The sequence below is a fragment of the Balaenoptera ricei genome, chromosome 15 (assembly GCF_028023285.1).
Source record: "Balaenoptera ricei isolate mBalRic1 chromosome 15, mBalRic1.hap2, whole genome shotgun sequence".
Classification (NCBI taxonomy): Eukaryota; Metazoa; Chordata; class Mammalia; order Artiodactyla; family Balaenopteridae; genus Balaenoptera; species Balaenoptera ricei.
Window position 1 is genome coordinate 22,006,713 of NC_082653.1, and position 17,155 is coordinate 22,023,867.

General features: G+C 45.4%; 1 protein-coding gene across 2 annotated transcripts in view; it reads right to left on the minus strand.

Moving 5' to 3' along the window:
- The window catches only part of CTNNBL1 (catenin beta like 1), a 163,603-nt gene that overhangs the window by 4,139 nt on the left and 142,309 nt on the right, over positions 1-17,155 (minus strand). For both annotated transcript variants that reach the window (XM_059897033.1, XM_059897032.1), the window contains exons 14-15: positions 7,367-7,504; positions 7,065-7,137 (exon numbers count right to left, since the gene is read on the minus strand). In XM_059897033.1, coding sequence (XP_059753016.1) covers positions 7,065-7,137; positions 7,367-7,504 — 211 coding nt within the window. The remainder of the gene's footprint in view (positions 1-7,064; positions 7,138-7,366; positions 7,505-17,155) is intronic.

Below are 17,155 nucleotides of genomic sequence, written 5' to 3' on the forward strand. Positions count from 1 at the left end.
GTCAGGGCTGGCAGGCCTCTCAGAAATGTACTGCAACTGGATGGACAGGTGACCGGCCAGGGTCCCGCAGCCAGCCACAGGGCCAGGCCCAGCGGGTGTGACAAGCCCCGAGCGCTCTCCCACTGGCCGTGGCAGCTGGTACCAGCTGTGCACCTCACCTCTCACCCTCCACCCCTTACCCCAACTCATTCTTTGTTTCCAGAGTAGAATCCTGTTTGGAGCAAGCCTTGGTGGCGCCAGCTACCTCTGGTTATTAAAGCTGCTGCAGCAGTTTATAAATATTGAACGGATTCCTCCCAGAGGTCTTGGGAAAGAGTCCTCTTTGCTCTGTGCGCGCGCGCGCGCGCGCGCGTGTGTGTGTGTGTGTGTGTAAGAAAGGGAGAGAATGCAGGAAAAAGAGAGACGCTAGATGAAGGGAGAACTTCAGGGTGGGGGAGAGGGAGAGGGGAGACAGGAAGAGCGTGAGTCGGGCCGGAGAGTGAGAAACACGGTGTACACATAGACTCCCTTCTCGACTTCTCCAGCATTTTCAAATGCTCTTACAATAAAGGCTTTCATGGAGCTCAAAAACAGGCAGCAGTGCTGAACGCATAAATATTAAAGCAAACTTCAGACAGCAGGTTTACTATTCAGACATGGAACACAAGCTGTTCTGTGTTTGGTAAGAGGACGAGGGAGGGACACCCGGGCTGGCGGATGGGGAAGGACTGTCTTCGAGGACAGAGACTGGGACCAGCACTCACAAGCCTGGTTCAGATCCCTGGACCTTAAGCCTTAAACACTCACCCTTGAAAAAGTGCAGGAGGAAGGGTGAGTGGGGAGAAGCGGAACGCCAATATTTTTACACTGAAAATGCATGAAGACATAGAAATAATCACAAAATAGAAACTGGGAAAGTAAAATCCTTTGAGGTCTAACAGAGAGTCCTTAACGACAAGGATGAGTGTGGAGGGACTAATGTTACTTCTCTAGGAGGAGGAAGTTGTGCTGGGGCTGCAAGTGGGGATATAAGCTTCATCAGGGATCCGATTAAAATGAAACCTACTTAAAGGAGGAGGAGAAGGAAACTTACCCTTTGCTTACGGCGCTAACAGGGTCACATCCCCATAGACCATTTTCCCACAGACCTTTCGGCTGCTTGAAAAAGCACCACCTACCCCTTCCACCCCCACCAGGCCCTGAGGAGTATGGCCTGGGTGCTGGTCCATGGGCTTTCCTGCCAGCACCGGTGAAAGGATTAAGCCAGGGAAGGGAAGGAAGGAACCTGCATTTACTGAGCAAGTATTCTGTCCCAGGCCCCCAACTGCATCTCAACCTCAGCCTTCCTTGGGGCAGTATTCACTTTCGGTTTGTTTCTTACAGAGGAGTAAAGGAAGGCTCAAACAGGTTATCTACTAACTTACCCCAAGTTACAGAGAGCCAGAATTCTTGCTGGTCTGTGCCTCTCAGTTCTGCTTATCCTGCGTGAGCTGGGATGCGAATCACAACAGTGACGACGGTAGCTACCATCATCAGGCACTTATTACGTGCCAACATGTAGGCACTTTACCTGCAGCACCTTATCTAATTCCCACAGCAACCTTTTGAGGCAGATTACCCTCATCTTATAGACACTGTGGCTTAGGGAGAGGGCAAGTAGCTGCCTAAGGTTAAACAGCCCCTCCGGGGTCCTTTCCTGCCTCCCAACCCTAGAGGCCACAGCAGCCATAGCCTGGTGCAAGTCACGCACATCAACGTGTCACCAGAAGAGAAACCCTATCAGCTTCTGCAGCTTTCAAATCACAGAAGCAAAGCTCAGGTTACCAAGAGCTGAAATCAATATGGAAATACATGTTTATGAGCTTCTGAGAGAAGACTTCAAGCCATAAAGAACACAAGCAAATCAAAGGGCCGGGAGCCAATCTCTGAAAGCATTCTGAAGTCTTTGGCTCAGTCTTTTCGCCACCAGTGACAGTTTTGAGTCAGTAATCCTCTAGGCTTTCCTCTGCCAAACAGCCCAGCACCACCTGACCTTCCAACAACTTTCACCAGTGACTAAAACATTCAGGAGACTCACCAGAGGCTTCCATGGTAACCCTTGGCACAAGTATTTATACTAAGAAGCATTCCCAGGTCACAGCTCCTACTCCATGTCCAAGGAGAGGACCACTCAATGTACATCTGCATCTGCCTATGGAGGTCCTTCACAGGCTTCAGGAAGCCATCTCCTTACTTACAGTCATCAACCTCACAGGAACGGAACACACAAGGGTGGTTGCCAGGGGCTGGGGGAGGAGGGAATGGGGAGTAAGTGTTTCATGGGTACAGAGTTTCAGTTTTGCAAGATGAAAATAAGTTCTATGGACAGGTGGTGGTGATAGCTGCAATGGTTAAAATGGTAACTCCCATGCATATTTTACCACAATTAAAAAAAAAACCCCAAGCACCTCCTCCTCTGTGCAGCCTCTCTGGATCTTCAAGCTCCTTTTTAATCTCCAGCAGAATTAACTGTGCTTTCTTGAGTCTCACTCCATATCTTAGCACTGACTTCAATCTGCTTTGTGTTGTGCTTATTTATTTCACATGTGATGGCACTGAACTGCCCTGGGGACAGGGCCTCCTAAGTGTCTCACTCATCTAAGGAGCCCACCTAGTGCCCTGTGATGCCAGTGGGTACTCTGTAAAGGTGGATGCCCTAAATTTTCTTTCTTAAAATGCAGTAGGAGTGTATCAGCCAATTGGTACAGTTAGAGCTCTCCTTTCTGCCAGATGGAAGACCGACTGAGTCTGGATCCAGTTTCCAGCATTAATAATGACTTGGGTAACATCCCTTAACCTCCACAAGTCTTAGTTACCTTAACTGCAAAATGGAGACTGTAATCCTGCTTTTAGGACCGTCGTGAGAACCAGAGAACATACATTAAAAGCCTGGCACAGAGGACATGCTCGGGAGTGACCACTCTACCTACAGTGGTCCCGGATTTCTGGAACAGCACAAAGAAGCCTGAAGCACCACCTCAGCCAGCACCCTCAATAAGCGTTAGCTGAGCCCCTTCTCTGCACCAGGCGTGCGCCAGGCACCGGAAGATAAAAGCCAGGACGACTTTCACTGCCCTTTCAGAGCACGTGGTCCTTCTCTGGCACAGAGGCCACCGTCCCCTAGGCGGGCAGCAGAGGCCTCAGGCCAGAGCTGCTGCAAGTTCAGGGAAAGCTGGACTTTGGGAGCACTGAGTAAGCAGTCTGCAAACCAAGGGACTTTAATGAGCCATCAATTATTCCCAGCTCTCTTGGCACCCCCAACAGAAAAGGAGGGAGGAAGATCGTGAGAAAGGGGACTGAAATATAATGGGAAGAGTCCCCTGCTGGGCTTGCCTCATCAGCGTTTTCCTGAGACCTCAAGGGATACATCAGCTGTCATCCTGCCAGCAAAAGTTAGGAAATATATAGGCCATAAAATCAAAGAAAAAAGCTTGCATCTAATTAGCATGTTTAAAAAAAAAAAAAAGGAAGCAACCCAAACTGAAAAACAAAATTAAAATCAAAGAGGACAGACTGATGCGCTGGTTTTCTTTCTGAGGCTCTGTTTTTTCGCGCACTGTGATGGAGTGAAGGGTGGAGGCAGGAGGGGGAGGGCGGGAAGGCTTTTAGGAGGTGGGCCTGAGCAGAACCCGGACGCCACCCCTACCCAGCCCTGCGGTGGCCTCGCCCCTTTCCAACCTCAGCACTGCCCCGAGGGTGCTCACTGCACCACTTTCAGGGCCTGCTGAGAGGCAGCCTGTGGCACAGCTCCACCACCCAACGCCGCAGGCAGATGGGCTTCCTGGGGCCAGCGTGAGTCCTTTATTATAACCTTAACCTTCCACCTGGAGAGAACTCTTTCTTTTGTTTGTTTTCAGTGGTCAGCGTCCCGTGAGGACTTCTTTGACCTGGGCAACGACATCTAATTTCCTGGCTTTAAATACCACCTCCATACTACTGACTTCAAATTGTCCAAACAAGCACCTCTCCCGCCCCAATGAGAATGTCTACTCTCTGCTGGCCAACAAAGGGATGTAGGCGCTACCCGTACCCCAAACTCACCGTGTACCCAACAGAACTCGAGAGACTTGCCCAGCAATACTCCCAACCCCACCCAATGCTCCAGCCTCCCTCACCCCTGCTTGGCCTCCATTGATGTGGCAGAGTCCGTATGAAGGCCACTGATGTCCTGTGTTGGACCTCTGCTCCTTCTGCCTGGGACGTGCCTTTCCCTCTGGGACACCATTCCCAGTCCTGGAGGAGCCTTTCCTCCCCTGGGATTCCTTGGTATGGCCTGTGCCTCCATTACTGCCCCCTTATCACTCCCTTAATGCTGTTCACAACTTTAACGCAGCACCTAGCACATCATGGTTAGTTTCGAGTATCGCTTCCAGCTAGACCATGAACCCTCAAGGATAGGGATCTTGCTTATTTATTATTCCTTGTATCTCTAGTACTGGATACAGAGCTTGGCACCCAGCAATGCCAGCTGAGTAGTTGTTGGAGTGTGTATTTCACTTAGCTTGATTATGGTTGGCCATTTCTACATCTATGTTCCCCAGAAGACTATAAGCTCCATGAGGGCAGGTGCTGTGTGACACCTTAGTAGCACAGTATTAGCACTGTGCCGAGCCCTGAGGAGAGTCTCAGTAAACATTTGCCAATTTAAATTCACACAAGGGTAGAGTTTAATTCAACAATGTTTAAAATATTCACCGGGTGTCCATTATGTGCCTGGCATTGCTCTAGGTGCTGAGGAGACACGGGGAATGAGCCAATGTCCCTACGTCACGGAGCTTACATTTTAATGTATGAGACACACAAACCAAGGAAACAAAGACATAAATAAAAATAATTACAGATTGTGATAAGGGCTAGGAAGGAAATAAACTGGGTGCTAAGATGGGAAATAACACATGGAGAGAAGTGGATTGATTCAGGATGGAGACTGGAGGCAGACATGGCAGCTTTACTAATGGATTGGCTGTGAAGGGTGATGGCGAGAGAGCTGAAGGGCCGGACCTGGGTCTGGAAGGATGGATCTGAGAGTCTGGACAGAGTGGGAAAAGCAAGCAACAGGGGAAAGGAACAAGAGTGGTGGGAATGAACACAGCATCTGTGCAGGCTGCTCACCTGCCCAGACAATCAACAAATGTCTATTCAGCACCCAGTATGCGCCCAGTGCTTTAACAGGCACTTGGGGAATAAACTGGGATCTGAGGGAGACAGAGGTCTGGCTCACAGCAAATGAAAATCCTGAATAACCTCAGGTATATGTGTTAGGATCTCTGAAAGAAAAGCATCCACCTACTACGTGTCAGCACCTGTTAAAAACACTTTTCCTTTCTCAGATCACTGTTTTGATCACAGGAATGGAGGTGCAGGGAGAAGCCTAAATGCAGGAGAGTAGAGCTGAGAGTAATAAAAAGTTCTAATTGAACATGTGGGCGTTGAAAGTAAATGCCATTTAAAGGCTGGGGTTGCAAATCACCACAGCTGCACCTTAGGCAGGAGGTGGCATGACACTCTGAGCAGTAACTCATGTGAATGTGACACTGAGAAAGAGGAGGGAGCACCCATGATGCCACTGTGGAAGATGCTAGGCTAGGTTCATGAACAAGTTCCCCCTTTCCTCCTTCTGAGGGAGAAGACAATACATTCCAATGCCTCGAAGGCTCCATCTGCAAAATGGGCGTGACGGATTTACCATCCCCACCCTCCTGGGAGGGCTGTGCTGATCATGTGATTTCCAGTCCTATGTTTTCACTCACACTGTTCCTTTGTTTTGGAATGTCTAAGACCCAGCTCAATGTTACTATTCCGGCAAGGCTTCCCATGGGGTTTTAGCCATGCCTCACTTATAATGCTGCTGATGATAATCATCATCATAATAGTTCGTAATACTCATAATAGCTAACATTTGCCAAGAACTTATTAACTTGAGATATTTTCCATATATCATCTCATTTAATCCTTTTACCTAATCTATGAGGTCCCAGGGCAATTAGATACCTTGCCCAAGGTATCACAGTAAACAGCAGAGCCAGGATTCTGTTTCAGGAGCCAGATCCCAGAACCCATGGCTCTTAACTTCTCTTCACTTTATTATATGTATCATTTATCTCCACATTTCATCTCCCACATGTAACGGGAGTGATAAGCCACTTACAGGCAAACCCTTTGAGTAAATCTAGCCTAATCTCTCATCTTAGAAGTGGGCAGGACAAGGGTCAGAGAGAGAGAGAGATGATGTGCCTGCAGTTACGTCCATCACGACTCTCTCTCTGAACTCTGGCATTATCAGTATTGTGAAGGCCAATACGGGCTTCTAGCCGCCACGCGTGTTAGTCTGTGCTAAGTGGCCCGAGGGTGGAACCGCACCGCAGAGCTGATTGAGAGCGTGCTCACCGACCGGAGGCCTCTTGGGAGCCACTCCAGCTGAGTCAGGTCCAGCCAAAGATACAACAGCATTTGAGAGGCCCGTTGGGGTAGGTGAAGGACATTCGCCCAAGCACTTTCTGTGTGCCAGGCACTACACTGGATGCTATCATGTAAGTATCTTGTGAACTTTTGCAAAATTTCTTCTAGATCATGCTCACACAGCTGGGGGAAGGCAGAGCTAGCACTGGAAAGCAGGCTTGCTTTTTCTACTACACCACACTGCCTCAGATTCACTTCCTTCTGCCTTAATTCCAGGTAGTTCTTGTTACTTCCTTGTTTTTTTCCCCTAAGAAAGCAATTTCCTTCCACTACATGCAGTTTGGAACTGGATTTTTTTGTTTACTTCTTGTTTGGTGTTTTTCTGTTTTGTTTTTAAATTTCCAACCCCTAGTGCTTCTTGTTATGTGTTTTTAAAATTCTGGAACTAGAGGGTCAGAGGCAGAGAATAACTAGGTTAGTCTTCGGTATTCTGACAAGATGACCTGGACACACACTGAACTGGACAACACACTTAAGCCTTCAGTGCAGAGAATGCTATGCACCAAATTCCAGGGATATTGACAGAGACAGAAAGAAAGCATCGTCTAATTCCCTGGAGCCCCAGACACAAGCAACGTGCAACTCACCCTTGATGATGTGCCTGACAATTTTGATAGAGCTTCCACGCATATTTAGGATTTGGTGAACCCTCTGGCGAATCTAATAAGGAAGGGGAAGAGTGGAAAGAGAAAGAAAAAGCATCATTTGCCCTGGTAGACATCAGAATACGTCGTACTGAAAGTATTCACCTCACCCCCATCCCTAAAAAAGAGGGCCCACATAGAGTGAAGGAATTCAAGGAGAGTGTGATCCACTCCATTCTACCTAAGCAGGTGGCAAGCAAGGAGGCAGGGAAGGAAGGGCCCATCCAGGGGCAGCCCCCTCCTACCTGGGGCACATTGGCATTGCAGATCTCTGCCATGATGTAGCAGATGTGCTGGAGAACAAAAAGCCCTGCGTCCAAGCGCCGGAGGTAGAACTCATCCTCAATGTCATTGTCTATGATTTCTCCACGCCGGACCATGTCCTAGAAATGAATGAACGTTTGGGAATAAAATCCACACAGTGAGTGAAGGAGGAAAGAACAGGTTTCTAGTCCACCCATAATACACAGAAGAATAGTAATTACAACTACAACAACAAAAGAAAACCACTCTGCCTCGATTTGCCTCCTGCTTCTCTCATTATTCTGAAGTATCTTATGTTCTCTTGTTGGCCCAGGGAGTCAAGATTAAAGTCCATTTTTCCTATACAGTGACTCAGGGCCAAAATGATCTCATCAACATATTCAACCTGAAAAAATAAGCTGATGGGGACACAAATCTATTCATCTGCTTCTACTCATTCTTTACTCTTTGGTTCCAGCCTCCATACATAACCTCTCTACAGATATACTTAACTCTCTTTCCCTTCCAAATCAAGTTAACCTAGGGAAGAGAGGTCTGCTTTCTCTACGATTCTGTCTTGGTACCCTGGTGATGGCACAGGTACCCAATCTATGTGTCCCTTTTGGCTTACATTTTGTTAGATGCAAAATGCTGCCCATCTTTCCATTTTGTTCCACAAGTTCAATACTCCCTCAAGGCCAAAGTCCTAATTAGTGATGGGAGTCTCTTTCCTAAACTTTTGTAACCCCAGACCTATCAGACTTGCTGTCCCCATATCTATTCCTCTCTAGCAGATTCTTTAGAAAAAACAAAAACAAAAACAGCTTTATTGAGATACAATTGACATACCATACAATTAGTATAGTCAGAGTTGTGTAACCACCATCACAATCATTGTAGAATATTTTCATTCCCCTCCACCTCCAAAGTCCCTCATCCAGTGGATTATCACCACCTCTGCCAAGAGGGCTCTTCTTCCCAACTCAGGGACTTTAGGGCCTTCCTTCCTAGGGATTCTGGGGTATCTCTCAAGCCAACACTATTTTTAAGCTACCTCTCCTACAGAGCCTTCCCTGATTATTTAAAGCTAAAAACTCCTCCTTTCCAAAATTCCTGACAGCACCCTTGCAGGTCACTCCATGACACGACCTCTTCTGGCACGTCGTATTCACACTGATTTCAGCTATCATCAGCTCCCTGTTTCTATAACTCCCTTTATGTCATGAGGGTGAACTGTGAGCTCTGTGCAAGTAGGGACTGAATTCTGTCTTTACATCCCCAGCTCAGTAAACATCCGTGCAGTGAATGAAAGGAAAAAGACATCTCTGTTTTAGGCTCTCAGCTCTCAGGAGTCAGAACTGGATGAGGGACTCATTCTACACGACTAGCGACTGGTCTAAGAAGACAGGTGCTTGAATCCATGCTTTTGATGACAACAATCCATTTCTTAATTCCGTCAGTGGTTTTATGGCCACGGTTCCCTCTGACAACTCAGGCTCCTGTCACTGACAGAAGCCCTTGGGACCCTGCTTTCCACTCTCCCAAACTCGAAGGACTTACCACTGTGGTCATCAATCTCCAACCAGCATCCTTCAGAGACTATTTAGACGCAGATAACATGCTTCTTTATTTGCCCAGGGGGCCAGCCTGCAGCTACACAAGGCTACTTTTCATCTCACTCCCAAAGGCCTCTGTCTGTGAGGCAAAAGAGGGCTCTAGATTTGCCAGGCCTTGCACTGCCCAGTAAATCACCACCACTAATTCATAGCTTCGTTTAGTAGCAAATTCCTTGGTAATCTGGTAATAGTGCTAATGTTCATGAGGTAGTCATGGAGCACTGGACTGATGTCCAAGGAGTTTAAAAGTAGAAGGGCCTCTTTAGTTTCTCATTTGCTCATAATCATAACTTCCTGCTCCAGAACTCCTAAGTGTTCAGCAGCTGGGGGCCCAGGAAGGAAAATTACTCTTGACTTTCACTCATGCAAAAAGCATTTGCTGCTAATACTTCACATTTCTATAATGCTGCAGAGTTTAAAGTGTTATTATGTATATGGTCCTTATTACCAAATTTAAAGAGAGCAGGGAAGGGATTATTAATCCCACTGTACAAATTAGAATCCAAGGCACACAGAGGTTAAGTAAGTTGCTCATAATTACGTTACTAGAATATGGACTCCCCAGGGACAGGAATCCTGTCTGATTCACCTCTGAGGTGGAAATGAATAACATGAAGCACAGTGTTCAGATCTGGACCCTGCTAAGTGCCTAGTGGCAAGAACACCTTTCTAAGCATTGAGTTAAGGCAGAAAAGGAATGAAAATGGAGGTAAGGGGATGCCCTGCTCTTAGTCACCAAGAAGCTGACTGTCTATACGGGAAGGTCACAGTAACACAGAAAATGACCAATAAGTAAAGGGATACAGTGCGCCCACAAATTTAAAGTAATTACAAGTGGTGGGTGCTAATCAGGGCTGGTTAAGACGTTAGGGCATTGGGAAGAAGTGACTTTTAGATAAGGTTTCAAGGCTCCTGACTGGCAGACGCAGCAGAATGAATGCCTTAAGAATGAAGGCCTTCCTGTGGTCCGAAGCCTTATGCAAAATGCCTTATGCAGTTCCTCCTTTCTGCTCACTAGCCCCCGACCCATACACACAGCACAAACAGGCCTGCCCTCCCTTTTCTGGCCCCTTCACTTTTGCTTGTAATGTGGGTACTCTCCCCAACCCCCAATCTCTATCATAATGTATTTAAAGTCTAAAACATGATACTCCTTACAAAACTTCTCCTGAGATCTTTAAAAACTTCTCAATGTTTTCCAACTTGCTATGATTTTCCAATCCTCAAAACCCCCAAGTTTTGGATTTGTACCTCATTTATGGCACCTCCATGCCCTGTCCTGCAATAGTTAATCAGATGTGTGCCTCTTTCCCGTGTAGGTTCCTTGAAAGCAAGAGTTGTAGAGTTTTAAATCAGCTTTGTACCCTAGAAAGCACCTTGCATGGTACTTTTTTGCATAGAAGACTCTTGAAAAGCCATTTGTGAAACAGGATTGGAAAAATGCAGGTAGAAGTTCAGCGGTATTAACGAGCTGTGTGTGCTAAGACTTCTGTGGATGGGGTAGGAGGGGAAACATTAGGAAATGGCGAGGGACAGTGCCTCGGAGGGCTAGCTGGTGGGAGGCTTGAATGCTGGCCAGAGAAGTGAGATATGATGAGCTGCAGACTACACTGTGCAGGAAAGTGAATGAGGATGTGCCAACACCTCTACGACGGACACATCGGCTTAAAGTGTTGAGAGGCAGGCAGAGTGTACAGCTCGGAGGCCACAGTATCAGCCTATGTGAGAAATATATCAGATGGGGAAGAGAAGAGGGGAGGGGAGGGGAGCAGAGGAGAGGAGAGAGACCAAACCCTTAGAGGTTTGCAAACATGGGAAATTGGAGAGAAACATATTCATTCATCTACCTGGTAAAGATTTCCTGAACACCTAACTATGGGCCAGGTATTACATGATGTACCAGGGGCAGCAAAGATAAATAAGACAGTCTACATTATCAAGGAGATTAAAGTCTAATGAGGTTAACAAATATGAACAAACTTCTTTTTTAAATGTAGTAATGGCTATTATGAAGGACCTCTCAAACTGTACTGAGTGCCATGGGACTCCAGAAGGACACACTAAGTTTGTTTTGAGGAGTCAGCAGAATTCAAGGGAAATGTAACATTTGAGCTGGATTTTGAAGGCATTTGACAAGTCGGAAAGAACATTCTAAACAGAGGGAACAATAGCATGGGTCAACTCAGCTAGGGTGGAAGAGAACAAGAGTGGAATATCACTGTCATTAACAGAGAGAAGGAAGAGAAAGAAGGGAGTGTTTCTTTGCTTATTAGATCCTAGCTACCGGCAGATCATAGTTTTTGATTGATTACTACATACCAGGCGTTGTGTGAGGCAGTCTGAATAACAGCCATTGCTACCACCATCTACCCACCTTGGAGGAGCAGCTAATGTCTACTGGGGGCTTATTATAGTGCCAAGGGATTTACCTATACTTCCTTTACTTCTCACAAATATTACGCGGTAGGGACTGTTACCCCCATTTCCGATGAGGAAACTGACTCAGGCAGAGCAACCTGCCTAAGGCTAGTGGGTAGGAGAACTGGGATTCAAATCCAAGAATGGGCTCTTTTCATACTACCATGGTTGTGTAGGTATACGTTTTAGAGCTGTTTGGAGAACAAAGGAAGATACTGAATAACAGAAAGGCTTAAGGAATAGAGTTTAGCAAAATTAAATTTCTCCAATTACGTCAGAAGTGCCCCTGGTGATTTTTTCTTTTTCACACTCTTCCCCACAATCTGATCTTCTTTTAACCAGACATAATGTACCTTCCAACTTCTCTAAATACTGTCATGTGGAAAGGATGGACCCAAGAGAGCACTGCCAAATCCTAATTTTTCCTCTTTCCTCAGAACTTCAAGATTCTAACAACGTTCAATTCGACATTCTACTTTTAGACACAAGGCCACATGATTTGAAAGTGAAATTTTCGAATGCAGATCTGAGATATGATTACAGTTCATCTCCAAGAGAGGCATCACCATCACCGCACTGAACAGGCACAAAGATGAAGCACAGATTGGCTTCTAAGATGGAGTTTTTGCCCTGACAGATTTAGAAGCATCATAGAAACCAGCACACAGAGAAGGTGACTGCTGTCAGGATAGTCCCTAATCTAGCCTGCTACAACTCTGTGGCATGGGATATTTACTGCTGAGTGGATTCACGGAAGCTGAGCACAAATGTGTACTCCATGTTTAAAAGGAAATTAAAAAAAGCAGGGTGATTATGTATTATTCTGATGGAAAATAAGGAAGTTTGGGTACAGTTCTTTTAGGCTCTCAAGTTCTGGTCTGTTTTAGAAAGAAGAAGGATGGTATGTCACCTTTATTATCCACCCCTGTCTTACAATGTGTGAACAGAGTCAACTTCTTATAAATTGATTAATGCATTTTTGGCTCCTTTTCTCCGTTTCTAAGACACTAGATAAAAATTTGATCTTGAGATAAGGACTTGATATGGTTCTTTGGATTTCTGTGCGTAAGGAAGACCTAGACATCTGAAAGAACTAAGCAAATGGGATCAGATCCCAACTCTAATACTAACTTACTAGTGTCCGTAGGCGAGTCATTTAACTTTTCTTGGCCTTGGCTTCTTTGCTTGGAAATTAGAAGCCTAAGCTGGATCAGGGAAGGGAAATAGGGTTCCTGAGTGCAACTCTAACTCACTGTAATGGCTGTAGATTACCATATTGGAAAAGCATTGTGCTGCCAAGTTGGAGCTTAGTAGGGGAAGAACACTGAAATCAGTCAGCACTGTTTACACCATCACAGGTTGGGGAGTGTAGGGGGCTGACCTCTGTCTTCCCTGATCTGGCCTTCTTGAAGGTTCCTTTTAGCTTTGATAACCTGTGGCAAATCTAGGACTGAAGCACCTTCATAACCAGGTGCAGTGAGTTTCTGCCTGCATATGGGTAAATGGACAGACGGGAGCTGCTGACTGACAGTGCTCCTAGACAGTCAGAAGAGTCACTGGGAGACATGCCTCAAGTAGAAGACACAAACTGTCACCTCAACAGGACATGGTTAGCACTGACAATTAGCTTGTCCTCTCATCAATAAATTAAACTTCCCTGTAAGAAAGAGACAACCCCTGGATCTGCTATTATATTAGACAGGCTATTTTAAAACAATTTGGGCAGGCAAATCAAGTGCTCTTAAAATGGGAATATGATTAATAGAGATTAAAGAGAAATTCCAAAAAATCAGTAACCTCCTTAAGTATTGTAAAGATATCGTACTTTACAAAATTTCAAAGTGAAAATCTATATATACATTGAATTGTATTTGAAATACGACAGGAGAGTTATGATTTAAAGGATGTCTTCCACAAATTAATTCATTCAACTCTCACCTTTGAGAAGAGTGAAGGTGACCGTCTTCTCTGTGAAGCAATGACAACTCAACAGCCACATACAGCATTTTTTACTTTTCAAAGCAGCGGATCTGCATTAACCTCACTTGTTGTATATGCCCGGTGTTGGGTATGTACAGCAAACACCATTTTCAGATTTCACAGATGGAAAAATTGAGATAGATGTCAAATGACAGTCACTGAGTTTCGGTTAGAGACTTGACTGGAACATGATTTCCTAGTCCAAAACCTTTTTCCGTTAGTCCTTTCACTCTGACAAGGGATGGGCAGCAAAAATGGAATAATAACAGCAAAATTTCCTGAGTCCTTACTGTCTGCCAGGCACTGTGCTAATAAGCACTTTCATGGATTTCTCATTTTTCCTTAAACCCCAAGAGGTAAGAATCATTACTATTTCCACTTTCAAATGAGAAACTGAGGCTTAGAAGAGTTGGAGAAATCTCCAAAGGTCACAAAGCTCAGAGCTGAGTTAAGTGCTGGAGACAGGATAAAAACCCACACAAGTCTGGCTCCAAGCGTGTGAGCACTTCCATAGTTCAAAGAAGGAAAAAGTCTGTTTTATAGACCTTTTCTGGTATTAGCATATGAGTTCTTTATGCCATATCTGGGAACTACTGCAAACCAGCAGCATTAAATGTAAGGTCATCTGGCTCCTTTGCCTGTCTTTTCCTTATAAATAGAAGACACTTTTAAAAAAAAGAGGGGGGTGGGAATCTACAGCTAGACCAGCAAATTCCACATGCAACTTGGGAGAGTTAAACCCCCAAAAAAAGACACTCTGAAAGGTTTTATTTTGTTCATTCCATAAGAGAGGGCTAGAATAAAAAACTTAGATGGTAATTCAGTGAATAGCTCATTAAGTAGAACAGATTGCAATTCACAGCAGCATAAGCCTGTTTGGGGGCTGCTAAAATAAACAGCTTCGTCTCTAAAGACACACAAGGAGGTGGTACGTGCGGCATCAAGGTGCCATTTCTGCAGGGCTGTGTGTGTGTGTTCTAACCCTCCTCCAGCCACATCCTCACTTTAAATGTTAATCTGTCTTCGGGAGCACTACCAAATCACTACCTTTCCAGGTGCCTCTATCTCTCTCCGCAGGCAAGTCGCAAGCCTCCAAATGAGCGTGTGGATGCTACTCCTAATCTGCCCCTGACAGGCAGCGAGCTGCCCCTCGCTGATGGAAGGAGACAGTCATAACAGAAGCTGCTATGAAGCCAACAGGAATCCCTCTTTTCTTAATAAGAGAGGACATGACTCAGAAACCCAGCGGGGGTCACAGTTACTGTCTGTAGTCATGGGCAGGAATTGCCCCACCATTGAGAAAAGGCCAATTTCCTTTCTTCTTCCAAAGCAAAGGGAGAGATAGGTATGTGGAGATGGGGGAGGCACAAGCAACAGCAAAACAGAATCTTCCTCCAAGAGCTTCTGAAATAGGGCAGACTGTTAGAGAAGGATCCTAGGACTGCAGGTCACTTTCAGCACGGGAAACAGAGGCTGGAGAATTAGTAAAAGGGATTTTTTTTTTTTTTTTTTGAGAATATACAGCTGATAGCAGCTCTAATAAGAATCCAAGGATATCAGGCCAGAGTTTGCCCACAAAGGGAAAACTATGTGTTAGGCCAGCCTTAACACATGAGCATGTGCCAGGTTTTTACAAACAATCTCATTAATCTTCAAAATGACCCTCTAATAAAACTATCATGAAAACTAATACACATACACACACAGGGCAAGGCATTTCCCCAAAGAACAGAATTTATGTGTGGCAGAGCTGGGATTTAACCTTTGGCTGTATGACCCCTGGGTTCATGTTCCTTCTATGGTACCATGATACCTCCATCACAGGTAGGCCATCCATTTCTAAATTTGCTAAAAATAAACAAACAAACAACTAGACTACTAGAATATTCATCTGAATTTTCACAACATATAAGCCAGCCTTGAGAGAACCAGGGCTTCTGTGAAGTTGGGAGAGACTGTGGACTCCACTGAGAGAGGAGGACAGAGAGGATGAGAAAAGCAAAACGGAGTGCCCAAGGCTACACTGCAAGGTAAGAGTCAGAGGTGGGGGGCCAGAACTCAGGCCCCCCCAACTTCTCCTCCAATGGTAGGAAGGATGACTGTGATCGGGAAGGGCGCGGGCAGGGAGGCAGGAGAGAGCGGGTGAAGGGGCATATGGATAAATCTGCATCTAGGAAAGAGGGAAGCAGGACAGGGAAAAGCACCATAGCATCCCCTGCCCCACCACCTCTGGCTTCTACTGACTGTAAGCTGTGTTCTGCCAAGTTCATAGACTGAGAAGTTTGGGAACCACTGTTTCAAGAACAGCTGAGAGGAACTCTCAGCAGGACTCCCTTTTTTTAGGCTTGCCCAGGAGCTTCCAGCAGTTAGCAGAAGACTTGACGGCAGTCTCACACTTCCACTGTCCACACACCTACCAGTGCTTTACGATCACCAATCCCACTCATTCGTTCCTGCGCTTTACCCCCTTTGTACAAATCCTTAAATGAGTTTCAAATGCTAAGGAAACAGTCAAAGTCTGTTTCAGACATCAGGGCCTGTGGATACTGTTTCATTACAAGGAGTCCCTCTTTCTCTTTCCAGGATAAAGCCTGGGATGATTTAACTGTGGCAAAATTAGCATGCAATTTGTAAGTCATTATGGTGCAAAGTATGTGGCGAGAACACTTTATTGAATAAACCTGCTGAGAATAATTTTCCTAGGAACTAAAAGAAGGAAAACCTCTCTTCAAGGCTCTCCTCCTCCTTTTAAAATCCCTGCCAGTATCTATATAATTATGTCTTACTTCTGACACTCAGAAGCCTGGCATCTCTGTACATTTAACCAACAGAAGCCAGAAGGAACCCATGAGAAGTCAGGATATCTTCCTAACAACAGGGGCCTTGGCATTTTCTGGGCTTCTTGTTGCTTGGGGAGTCAGGTGAAATCTGCTAAGACAAGCACCCTGGGTATTTATAGATCACAGAGAACTGCTGCTCACTAGAAGAGTCTTAAGAATTACATGCCCTTTAAAAGGTTAACCAGGAAGCCCAAGGGTATGTTCAGATACACTGTGGCCCTGAAGTCGCATGGACACTGAGTATAACGTGAAAGCATTGGGCAACTGCCCAAGACGTGAAAGTCTTTCCTAGTCACAGATTATTGTAGGTAATGTGATTTGAACTGAGTATGTATACAATTATCAGTTTGTCCTATAGACTCTTCTAAATAGGAGCATCTTTGTGTGTTTAATATAGCTACAGGTATGCCACAGAATTTACACAGTTGTAAAAAATATTTTTTTGATGATGGGGCTATTCAGAGAAAACAAAAATTAGGGTTAAAATGAGAGTTTAGATGTAATGTAGAAAACTCAGGACCCTCTATCTTCCTTAATACCCACAGACAAATATTAATTTTATCTCATGAGTAGTTGTCCTTCATTTACTGCATGTTAACCACTATGTAGGTCCTAAGAATATGATGAACAAGAGATTAGAGTCGCAGAGACAGAGAGTAAACAAACATATAAAATAATTACAGGTTACGAAGAATCACTGGCGATGGGGACACTACTTTATGTATGGGTGCCACTGAAAAGCTCTCTGAGGGGGTGACATTTAGGCTGAGACCTGAAGGTAGAAGGAGGCACCAGCGTGAGAAGAGGCAGGACGGGGAGAAGCGAATGCAAAGGCTATACAGCTGGAAGCTAATGCACAGCAGCAGGAGAGGAAGTGGGAGTAGAGGGGACTCAGAGCACACAAAATCTTGCAGTATTAGGGAAGGAAGAAAATCGT